The following is a 23,801-nucleotide window of genomic DNA, read 5'->3' on the forward strand; positions in this document are numbered from 1 at the left end:
GTCACCAAAATCACATAAAAGTTTACAAGTAAGACCTGTTATACCAAGTGCAAGAAAAGCAAGCATTAAAACATCTTATTTTTTAATTGTACTAGTTTTAGAAAATGGAAAATAGAAACCCAAATTCAGTTACCTATACTGAAAGTCCAACAGTTACTCTTTCCAGCAAATGGATTAACTGTCTCCATAGCTCATTCATTATAATCATACTAATTTATATTAATATCCATGGCTTCCTAAAAACTATACCTTGTTGCTAACACTTGTTTCTATTAGTTTGAACCAAATGAAACTGCCAATATTTGATCATTTTTCACCTCCAAAAGCAACAATTTTATAAGATTCAAGGGTAAAGTAAAATTTCAAAATCTTGGCACCAAATTTTGACACCAAAGAGGTAGCCTAATTTTTTGTTTAGATACATGATCTCTGTATTTCTTCGTAGCTCGTCCTCAAGTGTATCATTTAACTGAACAGTCTTCTTCCTATGCAGGACTGTTTCAAGCAAAGTCTGTACCACACTGTAGCACATTCAAGCATAAACAAAATACTGTTAATATTTAATATGAAATCGACTGTCACAAATGTAGCCAACGGTGAAAAAGCCATGATACAAACAGAATTACTTTGTATGATTTTTCTTATTTCCAGATGACAAGTTTCTTTGAGATGATATTCTCTCTCTTAATAACAAACAACTTCTGTCACATAATGTTTACGTCATGTAAGTTTTGCAAATCAATAGTGCAAAAACTGGTTTGACTTTCCAGGGGAGAAAATGATTGATCTGCATAGGGAATAAAATAAGTTATTTAAATGAGGACTTCATTTGACTGGAATGCCGATCCCATTTTTAAGATATATTCTCAAGTAACCACATTAACCTGATCTGACATGACCTCATATGCAAGCATGTATTACTCTTCGCTTATAAAACCAAAGTGTATTTTTGGATCTGAATGAGTCTCTATCCTGATATAACTTTTGAGTAATTCTTTGTATATACAAATATCATCCTTACCATAAATGGTAATAAGCAGCCATTTAGGATCACTTACTTCAAAAATTCAGCAGCTATTTAAGATACTTGCTTCACAAATTTAACAAAAATTTAATCTCGTGATAAAGAAATTGATATTAAAAATATAAAGTCCATCAGTACTCAAGAGACAAAATTTTAGACTAGATCCTAGCATAGAGCCTTGCCTATGCTCAAAATTTTAATTTGATTGGAATTACAGTTTACAAATTAAGCACTTATAATCAACTAAGACTCTCATGGTGTTTTGCAATAACTGACTTACAGCTAGAATTTAACTTCTAGCAATATGGTCAACCAGGCTGAAACAAACTTGTCTTTCCTCATTTGCCCAAAGGAATGCACATTTGCAGAGTGGGGTTGAGGCTGGAGTTAAAACATCAACCCAGGTATAGGAGACTGGCTTTGGGCCCATGAGAAATATGGAGCTGGAAGTGAGATCCTCACCAGCCCAGGGAAGCCACAAGTAAGCTTTTTGTCTTCCCAAGGCTCTGAAAGGTAGTGATGAGAGGGGGAAGGGAGGAGTTTCCTGTAAGAAATCAAAACTCCAGGCCTGTGCAATGTGAGATCCAAATTTATGCTATTCTCAAGTGTGGTATTCCCAAGCCAAGAAATTTAACATAAAAATTGTGAAGCCCCTGGGGCTCTGGCAGAAGCAAATGTAAAACCATTCAAAAGGAGCACTTCCAGAACCCAGGGCACACGGCACTCCCACAGGGGCAAGGAGAAAACCTGATAAGCTTGGCAATAATTGGAGCTAGCAGAGGAGACTCCCAAGTAAACAGGCAATTACTGTGCGGCAAGCTCTAATGGAAGTCAGCATAGAATGCTGTGGGAGCACAGAGGAGAGCAAAGAAATTAAGGAAAGGCCCAAGGAAATTTCATCTTTATTTTCCTAGCGTCGTTAAACTAGAGATTCAGAACACATATTACACTAGTCAGGTCCCTTTGTGAAGGATTGATCCCGTGTGAATATTTTCTGGGGCTTTAGACCATCTGGTTTTTAATGTCTCAAGCAATGGGGCTTCTTCCACTACTTCCTTTGCAAAAATCTTTTTTTGTTGTTGTTGTTGGGGCAAAAAAAGAAAAAAGGCTTATACGCTGTGGGGGTTGGGGGCTTTCTTTCCTTTTTTTTTTTTTTTTTAAGTCATTTTCCTTCTTCTTAACTCTTTCTTGAATAATTCCGTGACTATAAAGTCCTCTCTTTCCCTATGACACTGAATATGCTATAATCTGGCCTCTTCTAAATATACCAACGGTTATCCTATGTAAACTTTTTTTTTTTTTTTTTACAAAGGGTCTTCATTTAATAAAATCCCTGACCTCAGTCATTTTGTCTTCAGAATGTTCTTTAGCTGGTGTTCTGAACCAGTTTTTTTTCTCAGTGGGTACAGCAACATTGAATGAATAGGTCCTTTCGAGTATTTTATCTACTACCATAGACTTGGAGCCCTGGTGGTGCTGCAGTTAAGCATTTGGCTGCTAACCAAAAGGTCAGCAGTTCAAATCTACCAGCCGCTCCTTGGAAACCCTTTGATCTTTGCTCCTTATCAGTTTATCTTTGGCCTCTGATTACTTTTTCATAACCATTCCTTATTATTTGTTATATTTATTTCTATTTAACAAAGAATGAGTTATACTGGTTAACCCCAAAACCAAAAAAAAAAAACCCGTTGCTGTAAATTCCAACTCATAGCAACCACAGAGTGGAACTGCCCCATAGGGTTTCCAAGGAGCAGCAAAGCTCTTAACCACTGTGCCACCAGGGCTCCATGGTTAACCACTCCCCCCACCACCCCATGACCCCATGACATAGAATAAAACCAAACCCGCACTGCCGTGGAGTTGGTTCTAACTCCTAGCTACCCTATGGACAGAGTAGAACTGCCCCAGAGGGTTTTCACGAAGCAGCTGGTAGATTCGAACTGCCAACCTTTTGGTTAGCTGCTAGCTCTTAACAACTGAGTGACATATAATAGCTGCCTAAATTTGTTACATGAATAATTGAATTGCTTGCATAGAAGTTGGATTTTTTTTTTCTTCTCATTTCACTGTATATTTCATTTTCTTCAGCCTTCCTTTTCAGTTTATTTATTAGAATTTTAAATAATCTCTTCAGAATACCTTTAAATTAATGTTGGGTTCTCAGAAAATATTAATTAAAACAACTAGGCTCAAAACTCAGGTGTTTTCAAGTGTCTAGATACGTACATTTATATGCTTTGGGGTGACTTTTTTTTTAAGTCATGTCTTATGCAATAGAGAGAGAGATATTTTATTATGGGTGTAGAAGACCTTCACCTTGACCCACCTAATCAAGCTAGGTTTCCAGGAAGACATGAGATATAATGTAATTTTTTAAAGAAAACACAGGCTGATTAGAGAAGTGAAATGAGGTTATCTGGTGTATGAGAGAATGTAACAGGCAATGTGAAATCAGAAGCAGGATGCTTAAACAGTGTGCAGACAAAAGGAGCTGGCTTAATTGAAGGAAAGGGTGCGGACTGCCGAAGGGAAACAAAAGGTTTAATGTATGCTAGGACTGGTACTAGCAGTGAATAGACTGAATCTTGACCACAGCCTTCTTTTTTTCTAGGCTCTCCAGTGGTTTCCCTATGCCTGCTGAATCAAATGAGTGGCTTGAAAGATAATTTTTAAACACTTTCCCCAAGCAGGTATCTAATAATTGATTCTTAACCTTGTTTCACCATCCTTTAAGCTGCTTGTACAAGTTTCCACATCTGAGTTTATTTTTAAACACGAAGCTTGTTATTTTCTGACTAGTTGTATTAAGTCCTCTGATTTTTGTCCTTGCAGATGTCAGCTTTTACAAATCAGAGTTATGATCCTGTGCTCTTTAGACTTACTTTATCTTTGGTCTTTAATGCATGAAGGGAAGCAAAGGGGAATGTCATTTCCTGGGAAATGTCTTGCTTGAGATGACTAACCTACTGTAGGGAACTGGTAACTCAAGTTGGTCTTGTTGCTCAGTCAATGATCTATCTTTAATGTTATAAAAGATTGATGATATTAGAGCTTTTCATCACTCAATGTATTACATTTCATAAGTTTATTTATTTGAGACTATGCCCACTGGGATACTAATGTTAGATTTTAATGAAGTTTTGGGGAATCAGTAGGTAGCCATACTTCAACATACCACTGGTAGTGTATTGTTTAGCAATCATTCTTTCAGGATTCTGTAGTAATTTGTGATACTAGGAAAAGAATCATCCTATAGGTAGAAAGAGTTTCTGTTAATTTAACTAATGGACCCCTCAAACTAAAGACTTTCCATTATTCAGGTAACAGCTGTTGAGTTCCTATGAAGAAGGCTCTTGTCTGAGCACTCTGGGAGATGCCAAGAAGCATAAGGTTTGAACCCTGCCCTCGAGGAGCTTGTAAATATAATAAAGATAAGGATTTTGACTGGATAAAGATCCATGTGTTTGCTTGTCTGCTGAATAATCACGTGAAAAGTAAAATAATAAGATTTATAGAACAGTTAATAACAATGTACAAAAAAAGTCATGAAGTTCTGTGTGATTAATTTTCTAATGAACGGCACTATAGAAGTCCAGAGAAGCAGGGGTCACTTCGTGCTGGAATGCGCTGGGAAGGCTTTTCTAGGGAGATGGGATCTGATCTGGGCGTGGAAGGAGGGAAGGATATAGTTAGGAACTGAACAGAGAAGAGAGCATTCCATACAGATGGAAGCGTCTGAAGAAAAACGTGAAGTTGGAAAAGCACAGACATCTGGGGGAGAATGAAGAGTGAGTCAGTTTGTCGAAGTTGGAGAGTTGCTGCAGTGTAATAGGGACTGGGATAGAATGTGATATTTCAGCCAGGTTGCGGAAGGCCTTTGAACGCCACAGTAAGGAGTGTGGACTTTATCCTATGGGACATGGGGAGCCAGTCAGCATTTTGGAGCAGCGGAGACATATGACTTAAAAATTGTTTTTCTTGAAGATATTTTCTCCCACTAAATGACAAATTATTAATGGTTTATAAACGAGGCTTTGCATTCTTTTATATATTTTGTCTCATAGCATCAGATAACATATTCTGAATATAAGTATTAAGCTCAGAATGCTGGAGGATTTATCTATACCATATTTAGTACTACTGTATTTAGTACAATACGACATGGTGTTCAGTGTTATACCATTCTATACTTGTACTATAAAATGCTGTAATAAATACACGGAATCAACAAGGTATTTTCATGGTTTCCGACAGAGTAATAAGGAAGGTTGTGAATAGGATGTGAATAAAGAAAATAAGACTATATATAAATATATATAGTCATATATCTGTCTATGATCAGATTATAGCATATGTGAGGACAGGGACTATTTATCATTATCTTAGCATTTACCCTGCACCTTGTGGATTGTGAGATATCAGAAAATATTACAGAGTTGATCATGAAATGTGTGAATGGAAAAATGAAAAACCAACTATACCACAAGTTTTATCTATATGTGACTGAATTTTTGTCATTTTTTCACGCATTGACCCACCACACTGACTCGGTTCTAAGCACCCAGAGCTTTGTGGGTGACGAAGGTCCTGAGATAAAGCACGGGCCAAGAATAAGGACTGGTGAAGAGTCCCATCTGGCTGGAGCATGAGAGGTCTGAGCTGCAGGAATGGAATTGGAAAAGTAGATCCAAGTCTCAGTGCCTGGCCAGTGAGTTTCAAATTGGTTTACTAGGCAGTGGAGACCCATAAAGGCTACTGACCAAGGGACTAGTTTGATCATGCTATGTTTAAGGAAGATCAGTTTGTTGGCAGTGTGTACAAAAAATTATCAGGTTGTTTTGGTGAGAGAGAGAGATACACGTAAGAAGTGGGGAAAGCACTTCGGAGCTCTTATAATGATTCAGGTATGAAATCATTAAACCATGCATGCAGAGCTGGGGATAAATGATGTTAGAGAGGCAGAATCAGTAGAAATTGGCCACTGGTTGGATTGGGGAATGGGATAAGGGAAGGAGTCAAGGATGACTTTGAGTTTTGGTTGGTTTGTTTGTTTTTTAACTTGAAGGACTACTGATGCTGTTAACAGAAATAGAAAACAAAGGAGGAAGAGCAGTATTAGGAAGAAAGAGAATGAATTTGACCTTAGAATTTAGTTTGGTCTTAGATATGATCTTAGATATGACGATGGCCAATGGTTATTTGAAACATGAGACCTGAGCTCAGAAGAGAGGTCAGATATAAAGACGAGATTTGTTTGGTCCATCATCCTTTCTGATGTCTTTTTTGTTTGTTTGTCTTGTCTTGTTTTTAATCTTTTTCATATGTGTCAGTAAATGCTTACATGATAACTAAGGTCAAAGTGATTCTTAGCATACTTCTACTGAGAGACGACATAGTTACTATTTAAGAGCTTGACTTCCAGAGTCAGGATACCAAGGTTCAAGTTCCAACTCTGCCACTCCCTAGCTTCTGACTCTGGACAAGTTATTGAATGTTTCTGTGCCTTAGTTTCCTTACCTGTAAAACAGAGACAGTAATAGTACCTAAATCATAAAATACTTATGCTTATTAAATGAGATATAATGTACTTAAAGTACTTAGGGAAGTACCTGGCACATACTAAGAACTTAGTGTTAACCACTGTTGTTATAATTATCACCACGTATTTTAAGTGCTTTTGATGAACTAACTAGCCAGTGAAGATGATTGGTTTTGCTCTAACCATGTGCATCTACGTGTAGTGATAGTTAGAGGTATAAAGTTGCCCAGGGAAAGAGTATAAAAAAATAAAAAAAAGAGCTGTTTAAATCCAAATTTTCTATCACATAGGGTCATTAAAGAGCAATATGATGTATGTGGGCAACCTCATATAATTATACACGTCAGCCTTACATCAGTGACTCGGCACATATTTTTTAAGTGCCGTTTACACACACAGGGCTGCACTAAAAATCAACCCTGCCCTACAAAGGCCCTGCTTGATTTGGCTTTCCAATCCCATTTTAACTTCTCTCTGCCTAGCTACCTATGCTCCTCCTTTCTGGTTCCTAAACACCACAGCAGTCCTGCCTCAGGGCCTTTGCACTCAGCATTTCCTCTACAAAAGGGTTAATGGATATGTAGGTAACAAAAAAAACCAAACCCGTTGCCCATGAGTCGATTTGGACTCATAGCGAGTTATTATTTCTTTGTAAGAATTCTAGTGATGTTCAAATAAAGAATAACTCTATGAAAGGATGTTTTATTTAAAATAAAATCAAGATAAAATTTCGCTTAAGCTTAACTGATAAAGTTAGATTGGATCTTTTCCAACTTTGTTGATGGCTTTGCAGTACTCAACTACAAAACTTGCTGAGGCCTGATAGTGAAGGGTACTTCTATTTATCACTGACATTTTATTGAATTTGTCCCTTCTTATTAATCATTGCTTTAAAGTAAGCAACTGAGTGCTGTTAGGAAGTTGATATTCCCAGCTGACCAATCTGCAAAAATAGTGAAGCTTGATACTGTTCTGCTACAGTCTCTATTATATATATATACACATACATACATATACATATACCTACACAGGCACACCCATATCTATATGCATGTGTCTGAGTAGGTGCATGTACATGTTTGCTTGTGTGTATTTGTTTTCCTGAAACCTAAGTATTGTGAAGTTATTGCAAACTTTATCACATTCTGTCTTCTGGAGGTATGAAGAAATTGAGAAGAAAATCATGCTGTGATCTGTTTATATTCTACATGGGAGGCAAGTTATATCTGCAGAATGCAGACTTCGGTTAAAAAGTCTGATATGAAGGTGGCTGACTAATCGTTGAGATTTCTTGGTGCTAAATGATAAAGCACTCGGTTATGTATAGATATCAAAACTACAATGTGAGTACCGAATGTCCTGGAACAGTTTTAGGATTCTTCACCTAAGGTTCACAAAAAAATCTTAATAGCCAATCCCCATTATTATAACTTTTCTGCATTATAAATGTTAGCATTTAGTCTGAATAGAGTGGTTGGCATTTGCTCACCTTCTGGTTCAGAATTTTTAATATGTATTCTATTGGTTTTCTAAGCAATGTAAATACAAATACGTGAGTCCAAAAATTTAGAATCTGGTGGCTAAATGATCCAAACCATCAATAAATTCTAGTGATTCTATTAGGATCCTTTGGAAAAAAAATACGATCTTTTTTCATAGGGTCCACTCTTTGTTAAAGTTCTCATTCCTTCTTTTGTCTCTAGTTATTTTAAACACACTTATTTTACAGTCTTTTTCAGATTGCTCTATCATCTCTAGTTCTTTAGGGATGAATTCTCTTGACTGTCTTATTTATCACTATATCCCTCTAAATATACAAGGTTTTATATGTGCTATTCTCATTGTCTTTCAGGGCTATATATTTTGTAATTTCCACTGTGACTTCCCTTTTTAACTCATCAGTTATTGAGGCGTGTATTTTTCAGACTTCAAATACATGGGTATTTTTTAACTATCATTTTAGTGTTGGTTTCTAACTAAATTTCATTGTAGTTAAAGAACATAGTCTCTATAATACAGGTTCACTGAAATTTGTTGAAACTTCCATTATGAAGTTGTATGTGGTCAATTTCCATGAATACTCTATGTGTACTGAAAAGAACAGACATTCTCCACCATTTGCAATGCTGGACTATGTATTTTTCTATATCTTAGATCAAGCTTATTAATTTTGTGATTCAAATCCTCCATATCCTTAGTAATTTTTTGCCTATTTGGTCTACCAGTTTCTAAAAGTGGTGTATTAATATCTCTCACTGTGACTGAGGATTTATCAAATTTGCCTTACAAGTTTAAGCTTTATATATTGCAAAGTTATGTAAAGTTAGATGCATGTAAGCCTTATCTCCTTTTTCTCATTATTAAGTAGTATCATTTTGTACTCCTATTACTGCTTTTTGCCTTAAATTCTGTATTGTGTAATGTTAACTGCAACAGTAGCTTTTTGGGAGTAGAACTGCCTGGTATATCTATTTCCATTCCCTTACCTTATTCTGAATCTTTCTATGTGGTTTTCTTTCAGGTGTATCTCCTCGAAGAAGAATATTGCTAGATTTATTAAAATATCCAGCATGATAAATTCTGTCCTTTAATTGATGGATTTAATCAAGTTGCGTTTATTATAAACACTTTTATATTTGGGCTTATTTTTACCATATTTTCTTTTTGCTCCTTTTGTATCCCTTCCTGCCTTCTTTTGGATTTAAAATTTTTCTGTCATCACCTTTAGTACCCTCTGCTAGTCCGGGAAATGCTAGATTCTATTTCTATTTACTTAGTAGTCACTCTGACATTTTAACATGCATAATTATGCTTTTCCTAATGAGATTAAAGTTACTCAGTATTTCTCTTCTCCTAAATAGGGCAATTAAGCATACTTTCATTACCCCCCATCTCCATCTTGCCTCAGCTAATTTTATAATTGTTAGCTAAACATAGTTTAGTGGTTCAAAGCCACCAGCTGCTCTGTGGAAGAAAGATGTGGCAATCTGCTTCCATAAAGATTACAGCCTAGGAAACCCTATGCAGCAGCTCTACTCTGTCCTGTAGGGTCACTATGATTCAGAATTGATTCAACAGCACACAATAACAACAAACATAGTTTTACCTCTTTTTTTAAATTAAAAGATTATTCAAAAAGTCCAGTAATCAATAGTTACAGTTATTGAGATATTTTACCTATTTTTATGTTCATTATTATTTCTTGCATCATCCACCTTTCCTCTGTGTTCATTTTTCTTCTGGCTAAAGTACATATTATCAGACATTCTCTGTCTGAGAATCCTTATTTTTTTCCTTCATTCCTGAGTAATGTCAATAATCTAAGCTTCTAAGAGTATAAAATTCTATGTTAACAGGTTTTCTGACAGGACTCTGTTGCTATTATCTCTTCATACCTAGGAATTGACTGCTGCTGAGATATTTGCTGTCAGTCTTTGTGGGTAATCTGTCTGTCTTCTTTAAAACCTTTTACCATTTTTCTTCTGAGAACTGATGTTCTGCAGTTTTACTATGATATATTTCAGTACACATTTATTTTTTATATTTATTTTTATCATATTTTTCTTTAACTCTGGCAAATTTCCAGCTACAACCTCTTCTATTATTGCTTCTCTTTCATGCCTTTCTTCTTTGTTTTCTGAAACAGCTATGTTGAAGCTTCTTTCATATTTATCTTTGCCTCTATGTTCTGAGTTCAGGGTGAACTCCTTACTTGTAACTTCTAATTCAGTTATTCTCTCTCTTACTGAGTCTCAAGTTTATCTCATGTATTGAAATTTTTATTTCAATCACTACATTTAATTGTAATATTTCTATTGGGTTTTTTTTTTTTCAGACCCACTTGTTCTTGCTTCATTTCTACCTGTTTTTTTCTCATCATGACTCTAATTTTTATGAATAGGTACTGTTAACATACCTATTTTATAGAAGAGTAAGTAAGACTTAGAATGGCTAAGAAATAGAGCTAGTAACAGGCAAAACTGGAATTCAGAGCAATGTCTATTTGCCTCCAAAGATCTCAACCTCAACAATCTAATAGTCAAAGGCACCGAGAAAGGTATTCAGTGTGTACGAGGCAAGGGTTGGGGCCAGCAGATAAGTGACAGATGGAGAGTAAGAAGGGAGGTAGAGGATGGTTTGAGTCAAGATAGAAAGGTACAAGGTACAAAGTTTGTTTGACACTACCTGCTGAAAGACAAGATTCGTATGTCAGAAAGGCAGGACCATCAAATTTCTGAAGCATAAGCATACTACATAGATGTAAGGTGTAAATAAATGGAGACTCATGGGTGCAGCTGTAAGTCAAGGCTTGGGTCAGAAAGGACAGAGGAAACTTCACGCTTTTGAGGGCTGTGTAATAAGGACAGAGATTCCTAGCACACAACAGGTGCTCAAAAATACTTAGGGAATGAGAAAATAAAAGCAAGGAAGAAAATAAAGGATGGGAATGAGAGAAAGGGATGAAGGGAGGAAGAAAATAAATAAGAATGAAAGTAACAATGAAGTAGGAAGAAAATAAAAGACAGAAGTACCATATTTTTATGCAAATAACACATATTTTCTACATTTGTTTGCCAATTGCACCCTTCTCCCCATGAGATATTTTTGTAATCGTGCTATGCTAATTTTTTTTTTTTTACGGCAACACATAAAAATAATTGGCATAAAATAATTCTATTATGAAAACATTCTGCGTCCCACTTTTAAATGTGGCATCTGGGGTCTTAAATGCTAACAAGCGGCCATCTATGAAGCATCAATTGGTCTCAACCCACCTGGAGCAAAGGAGAAAGAAGAACACCAAGGTCACACAATAACTATGAGCCCAAGAGACAGAAAAGAGCCACGTGAACCAGAGACTTACATCATCCTGAGACAAGAAGAACTAGTTGGTGCCCGGCCACAACCAATGACTGCCCTGACAGGGAGCACAACAGAGAACCCCTGAGGGAACAGGAGATCAGTGGGATGCACACCCCAAATTCTCATAAAAAGACCATACTTAATGGTCTGACTGAGACTAGAGGAATCCTGGCGGTCATGGTCCCCAAACCTTCTGTTGGCACAGGACAGGAGCCATTCCCGAAGACAACTCATCAGACATGGAAGGGACTGGACAGTGGGTAGGAGAGAGATGCTGATGAAGAGTGAGCTATTTGTATCAGGTGGACACTTGAGACTGTGTTGGCATCTCCTGTCTGGAGGGGGGATGGGAGGATAGAGAGAGTTGGAAGCTGGCAAAATTGTCACAAAAGGAGAGACTGGAAGGGCTGACTCATTAGGGGGAGAGCAAGTGGGAGTATGGAGTAAGGTGTATATAAACTTTTATGTGACAGTCTGACTTGATTTGTAAACGTTCACTTGAAGCTCAATAAAAGTTAAAAAAACAAAATTGGCACAGTGGCACTTACAAAAATACCTCATGGGGGAGGGAGGGTGCAGTTGGCAAACAAATACAGAAGGTGCATGTTATCTGTGTAAAAATATGGTGAACGAAATGAAGAATCTCATTTCTGTTTCAAAAATTTTATATGTATTGTACATTTGTAAATGGACAAAAAAGATGAGAAAGATTTACATTAAATCATTAACAATGCTTACTTAGGGTGGGGGATAAGGGCTTCCACACTTTTACGCACATCAGCAATATTTAAGGTTTTTCCAGTGAGCATCTATTATTTGTAAATGAAGATTTAAAAAGTAAGACTTAGCAATAATAACAGGGAAATGAACAGAGAATAATATACAACCACCTGAAGTGGCTTGTTGTGAAGTACGTTCAGGTCAGCGTGTCTCCACTGATGCCCTCATAGGGATGCCTAAGTGACTCCCTATCCAGGGCAGAGACAATTCTTCTTGCCATCTATAGGCCATTAATCTCCTCAAAGTTCAGGCCCAAGAAGGGAGAGACGTTCCACAAAGGATTTCTCCTTCTAAAGCCACCTGTCAAATTTCAGTTTCTTGCACAGCCCTGAATTCTCCCAGGATGCCCATGACTGTCTTCAGAGAAGACCCAATCACTTACCTACAGGTCCTTCCCTTCAGCCTCAAAAGAATTGCAGCAGAATATTATAAGTCAAACATTCATACACAAAGACACCTTTCCAACGTCAAAAAAAGACTCTTCCTTTGCGGAGAGTACTCCGTGAAAATAGAGAAAATGCTTCCCTTCTTTTTTTTTAATGTTAGCAGGTTGCTTAGACTATGAAAATCAACAGGCATCTTTTCATTGCATCCCAGAGATGGAATAAGAAAATTTCTTTGGTTAAAGCAGGACCTACCATTTACTTATAATGATGTTAATATCAGAGACTCCAGGACCCCCTATAACCTTAATAATGACTTGGCAATGATATGACTCCACCACTCGTCTGTCTGTCTGTCGTAGTATGGTGGCTTGCGTGTTGCTGTGATGCTGGAATCTATGCCACTGGTGTTTCAAGTGCCAACATGGTCTCCCACGGTGGACAGGTTTCAGCGAAGCTTTCAGACTAAGACAGACTAGGAAAAAAGATCTGGCGATCTCCTTCTAAAAAAACTGGTCAGTGAAAATCTTATGAACAGCAGTGGAACACTGTCTGGTATAGTACTGGAAGATGAGCCCCTGAGTTTGGAAGGCACTCAAAATACAACTGGGGAAGAGCTGCCTCCTCAAAATAAAATCAACCTTAATGATGTGGATGGAGTAAAGTTTTCAGGACCTTCATTTGCTGATGTGGCACAAAACAAGAAACAGCTGCAAACATTCATTAATAATCAGGATGTGGAATGTACGAACCGTGAATCAAGGAAAACTGGAAGTTGTCAAAAATGAAATGGAACGCATAAAGGTTGATATCCTAGGCATTAATGAGCTAAAACAGACTGGTATTACCCATTCTGAATCGGACAATCATATGGTCTACTGTGCCAGGAAATGACAAATTGAAGAGGAATGGCATCGCATTTATTGTCAGAAAGAATATTTCAAGATCTATCCTGAAGTACAACACTGTCAGAGACAGGATAATATCTATACCCCTACAAGAAAAGCCAGTTAATATGACTATTATTCAAATTTATGCATGAACCACTAATGCCAAAGATGAAGAAATTGGAGATTTTTACCAACTTCTGCAGTCTGAAATTAATGGAGCATGCAATCAAGATGCATTCATAATTACTGGTGAATGGAAAATAAAAGTTAGAAAAAAGAGGAAAGATCAGTAGTTAGAAAATATGGCCACGGTGACAGAAATGATACCAGAGATCACATGACAGAATTTTGCAAGAACAATGACTTATTTACAGCAAATAACTTTTTGCAACAACATAAATGACAACTATACACACGGACATAGCTAGATATAACACTCAAGAATCAATCAACTACATCTGTGGAAAGTGATGATGGAGAAGCTTAATATCATCAGTCAGGACAAGGCCAGGGGCTGGATGCAGAACAGACCATCGATTGCTCATATGCAAGTTCAACTTGAAGCTGAAGAAAATTCAAACAAGTCCATAAGAGCCAAAGTATAATCTTGACTATCTCCCTCCTTAATTTAGAGACCATCTCAAGAACAGATTGATCCATTGAACACTAACGATTGAAAACCAGATGAGTTGTGGGATGACATCAAGGACATCATTCATGAAGAAAGCAAAGGTCACTAAAAAGACAGGTAAAAAAGAAAGGACCAAAACGGATGTCAGAAAAGGATTTGAAATTTTGCTCTCTAGAACAGCTAAAATGAAAAGAAGAAATGATCACATAAAAGAGTTGAACAGAAGATTTCAAAGGGTAGCTTGATAAGACAAAGTAAGGTACTATAATGAAATGTGCAAAGACCCGGAGTTAGAAAACCAAAAGGGAAGAACACACTCAGCATTTCTCAAGCTGAAAGAACTGAAGGAAAAATTCAAGCCTTGAGTTGCAATATTGAAGGATTCTATGGACAAAATATTGAATGACTCAGAAAGTTATCAAAAGAAGATGGAAGGAATATAGAGTCACTGTACCAGAAAGAATTGGTCAACATTCAACCATTTTAGGAAGAAGCATATGAACACGAACTGATAGTACTGAAGGAAGACGTCCAAGCCGCAGTGAAGGCACTGACAAAAAATAAAGCTCCAGGAATTGACAGAATTCCAATTGGGATGTTTCAACAAATGGATGCAACACTGGAAGCACTCACTGGCCTATGCCAAGAAATTTGGAAGACAGCTATCTAGTCAACTGACTGGAAGAGATCAATATTTGCTTCCATTCCAAAGGCAGGTGATTCAACAGAATGAGGAAATTATCGAACAATATCATTAATATAACATGCAAGTAAAATTTTACTGAAGATAATTCAAAAAATAGTTGCAGCAGTACACTGACAGAGAATTGCCAGATATTCAAGCCAGATTCAGAAGAGGATGTGGAACGAGGGAGACCATTACTGATGCCAGATGGCTCTTGGCTGAAAGCAGAAAACACCAGAAAGATGTTTACCTATGTTTTATTGACTACATAAAGGCATTCGACTGTGTATATCATAACAAATTATGGATAACATTGTGAAGAACAGGAATTCCAGAACAATTAACTGTGCTTGCGCGGTACCTGTACATAGACTAAGAGGCAATCGTAAAAAAAAAAAACAAGGGGATACCGCATGGTTTAAAATCAGAAAACATGTGTGCCAGAGTCATATCCTTACTTATTCAATCTGCATGCTGAGCAAATAATCTGAGAAGCCTGATTATATGAAGAACAGGACATCAGGACTGGAGGAAGGCTCGTTTACAACCTGTGATATGCAAATGACACAACCTTGCTTGCTGAAAGTGAAGACAACTTAAAGCACTTACTGATGAAGATCAAAGGCTACAGCCTTCAGTATGAATTATACCTCAACATAAAGAAAATAAAAATCCTGACAACTGGACCAATAAGCAACATCATGATAAATAGAGAAAAGATTGTAGTTATCAAGGATTTCATTTTACTTGGATCCACAATCAATGCCTATGGAAGCAGTGGTCAAGAGATCAAACAACATATCGCACTGGGCAAATCTTCTGCAAAAGACTCTTTAAAGTGTTAAAAATCAAAGATGTCACTTTGAGGACTAAGGTGTGCCTGACCCAAGCCATGATATTTTCAGTCGCCTCATACGTATAGGAAAGCTAGACAATGCATAAAGAAGACTGATGAAGAATGGTAATGCCTTTGGATTACGGTGCTGGCAAAGAATACTGAATATACCATGAACTGTCAGAAGAACAAACAAGTGTGTTGAAAGAAGTACAGCCAGAATGCTCCTTAGAAGCGAGGATGGTGAGACTTTGTCTCAGGTACCTTGGACATGTTATCAGGAGGGACCAGTCAGTCCCTGGAGAAGGACATCATGCTTGACAAAGTAAAGGGTCATCCAATAAGACGGTGACCCTTAATAAGATGGATTGACACAGTGGCTGTAACAATGGGCTCAAACATAGCAATGATTGCGAGGATGGCACAGGATCAGACAGTTCCCTTCTGTTGTATATAAAGTCATGATGAGTCAGAACCGCCTCAATGGCACCTAACAACAACAATGATATGACTATTGGGAAAAATAAAGCTAAAATGTATTTTTTGGGTTTTACTCAGTTAATGATTAAGTTATCAGTATCCACTTGCTGGAGACTACTTCAAATTTAAATACTTAAAAATTGTTCTTTTTATGTATGTATAATATTTCCATTGAAAACATTATATACCTCCATTTTACTTTATATTTCATTTTAAAGGCAGATAGTCAGTCTGGAAAAGTTTAAAATGTAATTGAATGACCAAAGTATAAAAACATCCTTTTCTAGCTCAGCATAGTTCAACCTGTCATTACAATACAAAAAATAAAAATGGATTCACACTTAAAAAATTAGGTTAATGGAATTAGAAATTTGTCTTCCTGTTTTATGTTGCTTCCCTTAGTCCATTTGCCAGAAGACATTTCAAATGTAATTCCCCTGAAAGCTACAGGCTTAATAGCCTAATGGGTGGTTACCATTCCTGTTACTTGGCCAATTCTATTCAGTCTACAGCTAGAAAAATCCTTTTTTCCCCTGTACAATTTCCTGCATTAAAGAAAAAAAAAAAAAAATCAAGTGACATATAACTGGAAAAACTCGGTTGATTTCTGCGGCCATTTTCCAGGTATTGTTTTCCCCTTCAAGATTCAAAATCAGACAGAAACATTGTTCCTCTCTATTTCCAATGAAAAAATGACCAATAAATTCTGAAATCTGTCCTAAGCCAAATGAACTCATTCACTGTGTTATGAAACAGACTCACACTTTCATCAACATATTAGCTGTGCAAATACAAATATGCTACAATAATACTACAATATTAGCAAACCTGACTGGCCTATGCTAATAAGTAATAAGACATAAAAACATGTCAAAGCATTAGGATAACTGAAAAAAAGCCAAATACCTTTAACACACTCTAGGAACGGTGCTCTCTCAATTCTTCTCTATATACGTTAAAAAAAAAAAACCCTCCACTGCCAGTCAAGTCAATTCTAACTCATAGTGACGCCACCGGACAGAGTAGAACTGCCTCATAGGGTTTCCAAAGAGATGCTGGTGAATTTGAACTGCCAACCTTTTGTTTAGCAACCATAGCTCATAACCACTACGCCACCAGGGTTCCCTATATATGTACAAATCCCTTAAATGCAAAGAAATCTTAGAAATTTATTCTTATTCTTTTACGAAGTTAGTTAAAAATTAATGAACAAGAAATTAAAGGGAAGCTGCTGTAATAAAGTTAGAATATTCTAACTGAAAAACAATTACAATGAAACTATTTACATTCCCATAGAATTATAAACATTTTTCAAGGAATATTCTGCAATACAATTTTTTAAACATTTTCTTCTTCTTCTCTTGAGATTTAAACACTGAAGGTTTATTTTACATTTCAATAACAAAATACACTTATTAGAGTAAGAGCTTTACCTTCTCAGTTTAAAAAGAGCTTTGTGATTTAAAGTAGCATGCTGAACCCTTAGATTTTTCTTCAAACACATTTGTATGCCTCATCTTTCAACTAAGAGGATTAGTTTTCAGCTACATGGAATCGACAGAAAATTGAACTGAAACGGTAGTATTAATTCTGAGAATTTAGCCAGTCAGGCTTCAACGATACACAGTTTTTTGTACAAACTGGAAAAATACCAACAGTCTGTAAAATGTGCTTGATACTTTTCCACTCTTCTCACCCCTCCCCCCAAAATAAGATTCATATTTCACAAAAGTGAAATTCTGAAAGAGATATAATTTTTTTAATTAAAAAAGTGACATTTCTAGTTTTAGCTATTTAATCAAATAAAACCTTTAACTCTGAAGAAACAACTTTAGGGCCTTCACTAAGAAAAATCTTCTCTCTAGCTGCTGGCTCAAACTCGAAAAACTTGCTGAACGGTGCAGATGTTGAAGTGGCTCTCAGTTACACAGGGGAAGAAAGGAGAACTAGACATTCCACAGCTGCTTACAACATCTTCCTTCCCAGGGGCATAGTTGCAGGCTCTATCAAGCTCAGTCACTTTGTACAGCAACTGGGGATCCCAGGCAGGGGCAAAAGAATCCCAGAGCAGTTTCAATTTCTCCCAGTACTACAAGAAGAAGACTACTTAAAGAGCAACCAGTTATTTGGCCCCTGGCCAAAAAAAAAAAAAAATGATGAAGAAGAGCATCTGTGGTGACAGAAAATAAAAGAGGTTTCATATTTTCAAGATTTCAGGCTAGTTACAAGAATCTTCTTTGAGTCTTTATTATGGACATGATTATGATTATTTGAGCTTTCCTGATGAATTTTTTTCTTTTGGGTGGTGGGGAGGGGGTTACAGGGAGAGGATGGTCAAGTTGAAGGAACAGAATTTAATTAATAGTAAATTCAACAATTGTAATATAATACTCATTGCACAGTTTTAAAGGAATGAAACGTGTATGACAGTAATATCACGTTTAAAGGCACTATACTCTTCTATTTTACATTAGTATACATTCTCGCAAGTTATTCTGAACATGTCAAAGACCAAAATGATTATATTAATAATGATATGGCGTGACTGAAAACTAGTAGCCAGAGAATATTCTTGCCTACTTGGGGATAACCAATGCTATAGCAGATGCCACTTCCTTAGGATAAACCAGAAAGGAAAAAGCTAATAAAGATCAAAAAAGCAAGCTAGCTCCACTAAAAATAATAGAAACATACAGATTATCACTCCCCCACAAAATTATACTTCTATACTAATCATCTTCTTCTAGGATAGTAAAAGACAACATGTAGATAGATAATCTGAGTAATTCTTTAATATCTTGAATCCACAATAGTGTTACCATCACTAATTCTTAAAAAAAAAAAACAAAACCTAACCCCATTGCCATCGAGTCTATTCTGACTCATAGCAACCCTACAGGACAGAGTAGAACTGCCCTATAGAGTTTCCAGGGAGCTCCTGGTGGATTTGAACTGCCAACCTTTGGTTAGTAGCTGTAGCACTTAACCACTACACCACCAGGATTTCTGCCAATTAATTCTTACTTGGTCAGAAAATCATTTCTGTACCTTCATATAAGCCCTTGCAAGAATTTACTAGATAGAATGATGAAAACGATGATGATGACATTACAATTTATTTAGTGCCTGCTATAATTCAACTACTGTGCTGAGAGCTTTAAGTACATTATCTCATTTACTCCTCAGTGTTATCCTCATTTTATAGATGAAGAAATTGACTTTTAAGCTTACTGACCAAGGAACTGTACAGCCAGAATTGGAACTTTCTGACGGTTTCAATGCTCTGCTGACTCCTTTGAAAGTGACATTTGTACATTAACTTGAAACATTTTAAGTAATTTTGAAATCAACTTTAAAGGTTTGTATTATGTCACTAAATTGTTCTATTCAGAGAAAAATAACCTCTCTACATGATATGTTAGGTAAATCTCACTTATACTGCTTATAATCCCTTTTTCTTCTCAAACTACTGATTTTTTTTAATAGCCAGAAAAAGCCTCGTTTCAAGTAATGCATGAATTTCCTGTATCTTTTTATATTCTAAGTGTCCTATTTCATATACACCCTAAATTTCAGGTGCCTATCTTTTCATGTTTTAGGTTGACACTTAAAATGACAAATCAAGTGGCTAAGAGATAATTCATTGTATTTTATACCACAGATACTGAGGCATGTAAGCACTGCACCATGCCTGACAATTTAAATAAAAAACCTTATGATTTCAGATTGCTGCTAAAACCTCAGATAAGAAAACTTCAAGCATCGAAAGGCCTTTGTCTATAGTTCTGCATTTCTCTAAGACAATGCAACACATTGCAGTAAGACAGAATACATGAGGCAGAAGTTGATGACACATGGGGAGTGCAGAGAACTTCTGGTTAATGGAGTTTCAAGATATACAAATAAAAAATGATGTGTGAGTTGGTGGAAAAAACTGTAAGGCAAGTCAATTTTTTAATTAAAAAATTATGTAGCATAAACAATGCTAATGAGCCAAAAGTCTCAAGAGACAAGGGTAATATCTCCACGTTTTTAACATTTCATTCACTTTTCATAAATGCACATCCACTCACATGAAATACCTCAAGCAGAACCCTTTTTGTAAAACAGAGTTTTGAAGATTTTCTTTGTCCTCGTTCTTAATAGTTCAACATTTTCTACTCAAGTCCAACTTGATGACATATGACATAAAAAAAAAAACCTAAAATTCTTAATCACCAGAAAATAAATACCTGGAAGCTCTTCATAAATTTCATCATCGATTGGCTGGCTGCCTTTTTGTGGACTGCTCATTGGTGGTAGAGGGTGATCAACATCATCATATAATTCTCCTCTTTCGTCATCATCTTCAGGAATAATATCAGATTCCATATCTACAAAATGTGTTTCAGAGAGTAAATTTTAAGAGAATGCAAAAAAGATTTCTAAAACCATATGATTTTCTAAATTAATGAAGCCCTACAAAGTAATGTTATTGTTACTACGTTAAATCCTTAGTTTAAGACATTTTTAAAATTGATTAAAATATGAATTTCAGAAGTTGCCAACTGGTACATATAAGAGATGCTTTTATAAATTTCAAGTGAATGTTTCCTTGACCATTCTCACAGAAGTCAATGTTTCTGTATATGAAAACCCAAATCACTCAGTTATTCAGAATTTAAAGACTATCATAACTTGTTTAATTGGTCGCTCTTACCTTGTAATACAAATTTCAGCTGCTGTACCCATTCCTCGGCATCTTTGGGAGAAGCTGCTGTAAACTAGTAACAAACAAACAATAACACAACAAAAATCACTACAGTAGAAATGGAAGGCATGCAGCATTCTTATCATTTCTTTAAGACCATTAGTAATTCTTTTCATGTCTAGTGGTACTTTTCTTGCAAGGATGCTTCTTATAATGTACAGTTAATTTTGACAAATTTACGTAACTGAAGCAGAGGATGATGGATTTGAAACTCTGATGAACAGCTGGCAGCTGTTCAGGAAAAAAAACTGCTTCTCTTCATCAATGTCAAAAACAGAACTGATGAACAAAATTTGCCCTTGACAATTAGAAGACACCCATGAATTTCTTTAGACTGCTTGGTACAGTTTTCTTAAAAACGTTCTTGTCAGATTCCAACACACTACCTGACAACTTAATTAACTGGCTTTCAACTGCAATCTCAGATATTTAAAACTTATTAAACATACATTCCGTATCGATGCCTAGCTGATAGCTCTCGAACTGCAGAAGCCATCCATGCTTAAGCCTCATTTTCACCCACACCCCTAAGCAATACAATACGCATTAACACTCTGATATTCTTCTTTTGATAATTTTACTCTTTCTACTGTGTAATTCTTTCAGGAAATCATACAGTTCTATTAAAATAGATATAACATGCAACATTTGGAGTAATTGATAAAATGACATATTCACTGGTTCTTTTTCAAAAAGATATCACATGGACTAATCTGAAACATTCTAAAAATGTATTTCCTCTTGTATGAGTGCTCAGTGTATAAAATCAGTATTTTTTATTACTATTAACTTGTCAGGAAGAATTGTTTTAACAAAATGTTAATGTCTCTATAAATGAAATCAGAACATTTTATCAACTTAATTTCAAGGCAACATAAAAACTCCAACCTGATAGACACGTTTATCAGGAGCAGAGATTTCAAAACAGCAATCTTTCTTTCCATCCTTCCTAAGGGTGTTATTCATTCTGACGTGGTAGCCATCTATCGCAAATTCACCTTTCTGCTGTTTGTCTATTGAAGATAAAACCAAAGTTAGAATTTCATTTACTAGAGTGAATACAAATGCTCAGTCAATTGTTTTTTATTTAGATTTTCTTTGTGAATTCTTGGGAAGAGTTCTTTTTTTTTGGTCATATTTGTGTTAGCAATACAATGCTTTAAAAAGTCTCTGAATATTGCTTTTAATTTTAAAATGTTAGAAGTATTTGAGACATTGTATAAAAAAAAAAAAACAAAAACAGATATTTAGGGAACCAGAAGGAGAGGTCTTGCTCAGAAAGAAACGTGAAAATATGACACTCTTACCTAGGGAAAATCCAAGCACTGGAACTTAAAACTTCCTAGACAAGCCCATAACAAATCAGTGTCTCTTTCAGATTCGGCACAGCAGTGGGAAAACCTGGTCAGCTGAAAACTTGCTAAGCTTTATTTACCAATACCCCTTCTCACTCACACCCTAAAATAAAACTCTAAAAGAAAATCTGCTAAATTTATATAAGTCTAACTCTAAATTGAAAAAACAAAGCAAAATGAAAATACTAGTTACAAAAAGATGTGAGGAGAAATCAAACACTTCAGAGGGAGAGGAATGGTAAAACAAGTGTGGAAACATTAGTTGTCAAAAAAAAAAAAAAATGAGGTTCCTTAACCAGTTAGCTAACGGGTGAACGAGTAAGGTACATTTGAATCCCAAATGGTAAATCATCAAAAGAAAATATGATGTGCTCTAGTAAGGTTATTATCTTAAAGACAAATAAAGACAGAATACAACGAAGGATTTAATACTCTGAGACTGAAAATAAAATTAGTCCGCTTTCCTACTTTACCCAGTTACCTCATTTTTAATAGTTGTAGGTTTACTTCCTAGATTAACACACAATATTAAAACCATGAATAAAGATAAGCTGTCTCCATTACTAGTTCAGCGGAAATATAGAGATGTTTCCACATCATGGGGTGAAGGGTTATGCTCAGTGCCCCAGTAAAAATGTATCTCCTTTTCTTAAATACACTAATTTAATGCCTGAAGGAACATACATTTTTAAAAAGTCATGGAGATTTTATCTCATTCAAAATACCAAATGAGAAAAACTGGAGTTAGAAATGCCTGACTTAAACGTGAACAATTTACCAGTACACATATTTTAGTCATAATTTATATCTCTTTGGATGGTTGAAAAACAACTCAAATCCAAAATTTTGAAGTTTACGTTGTGCAAAAAGTCTACAAAGAACTATAAGAGGTTCAGAAAGAAGCATTCTCAATGTGTGTTTTGTGGAGTACCAACAGATTCTGTGATCATCTAAGTTTGGGTAATGCTGAATTAAACATAGTTAAACAGGAAACCCTGGTGGTACAGTGGTTAAGTGCCATGGCTGCTAACCAAGAGGTCAGCAGTTCAAATCTGCCAGGCACTCCTCGGAAACTCTATGGGGCAGTTCTACTCTGTCCTATAGGGTCGCTATGAGTCAGAATCGACTCGACAGCAGTGGATCCTGAAACAGCTTTTGTGAATCCAAACATTTTGGAGGCCCTTAATACTTATATAATAGTGTCCTTCTAAGAGAAGGATTTAGTATACAGTATTTCCCACAATTACTTGTCCACAGGACCCTTTTTTCACAGAACATTTTATGAAACTGGAACTCCCAAGACATATTTTGCAAAGCACTGAACTAGAAAAATAATATCGAAAAAAAGTACTAAAGTAATAGGAAACAGTTAAGAGTGGTTGATTCTTCTAAAAATCTCAAGAGGACTCACTCATTCACTCACTTATTCAACAAATTTGTACTGAGTTATTTAAACAGGAAAAGCAGTATTATAGGCACACTGAGACAATAGCTAGTACCTTACTAGACCATTCCCACCTTTCCACTGGAGTACACACACACACACACACACTGCAGCACTGCATGGTGTCCTTCCTTTATCTGTT

General features: G+C 36.0%; 1 protein-coding gene across 1 annotated transcript in view; it reads right to left on the reverse strand.

Moving 5' to 3' along the window:
* Positions 1-23,801, reverse strand: part of SKAP2 (src kinase associated phosphoprotein 2) — a 178,461-nt gene that overhangs the window by 38,887 nt on the left and 115,773 nt on the right. Inside the window, exons 7-9 of the mRNA XM_003407064.4 lie at positions 21,749-21,873; positions 20,810-20,873; positions 20,343-20,483 (exon numbers count right to left, since the gene is read on the reverse strand). Of these exons, the coding sequence (XP_003407112.1) occupies positions 20,343-20,483; positions 20,810-20,873; positions 21,749-21,873 (330 nt within the window). The remainder of the gene's footprint in view (positions 1-20,342; positions 20,484-20,809; positions 20,874-21,748; positions 21,874-23,801) is intronic.

The sequence above is a fragment of the Loxodonta africana genome, chromosome 8, assembly GCF_030014295.1.
Source record: "Loxodonta africana isolate mLoxAfr1 chromosome 8, mLoxAfr1.hap2, whole genome shotgun sequence".
Classification (NCBI taxonomy): Eukaryota; Metazoa; Chordata; class Mammalia; order Proboscidea; family Elephantidae; genus Loxodonta; species Loxodonta africana.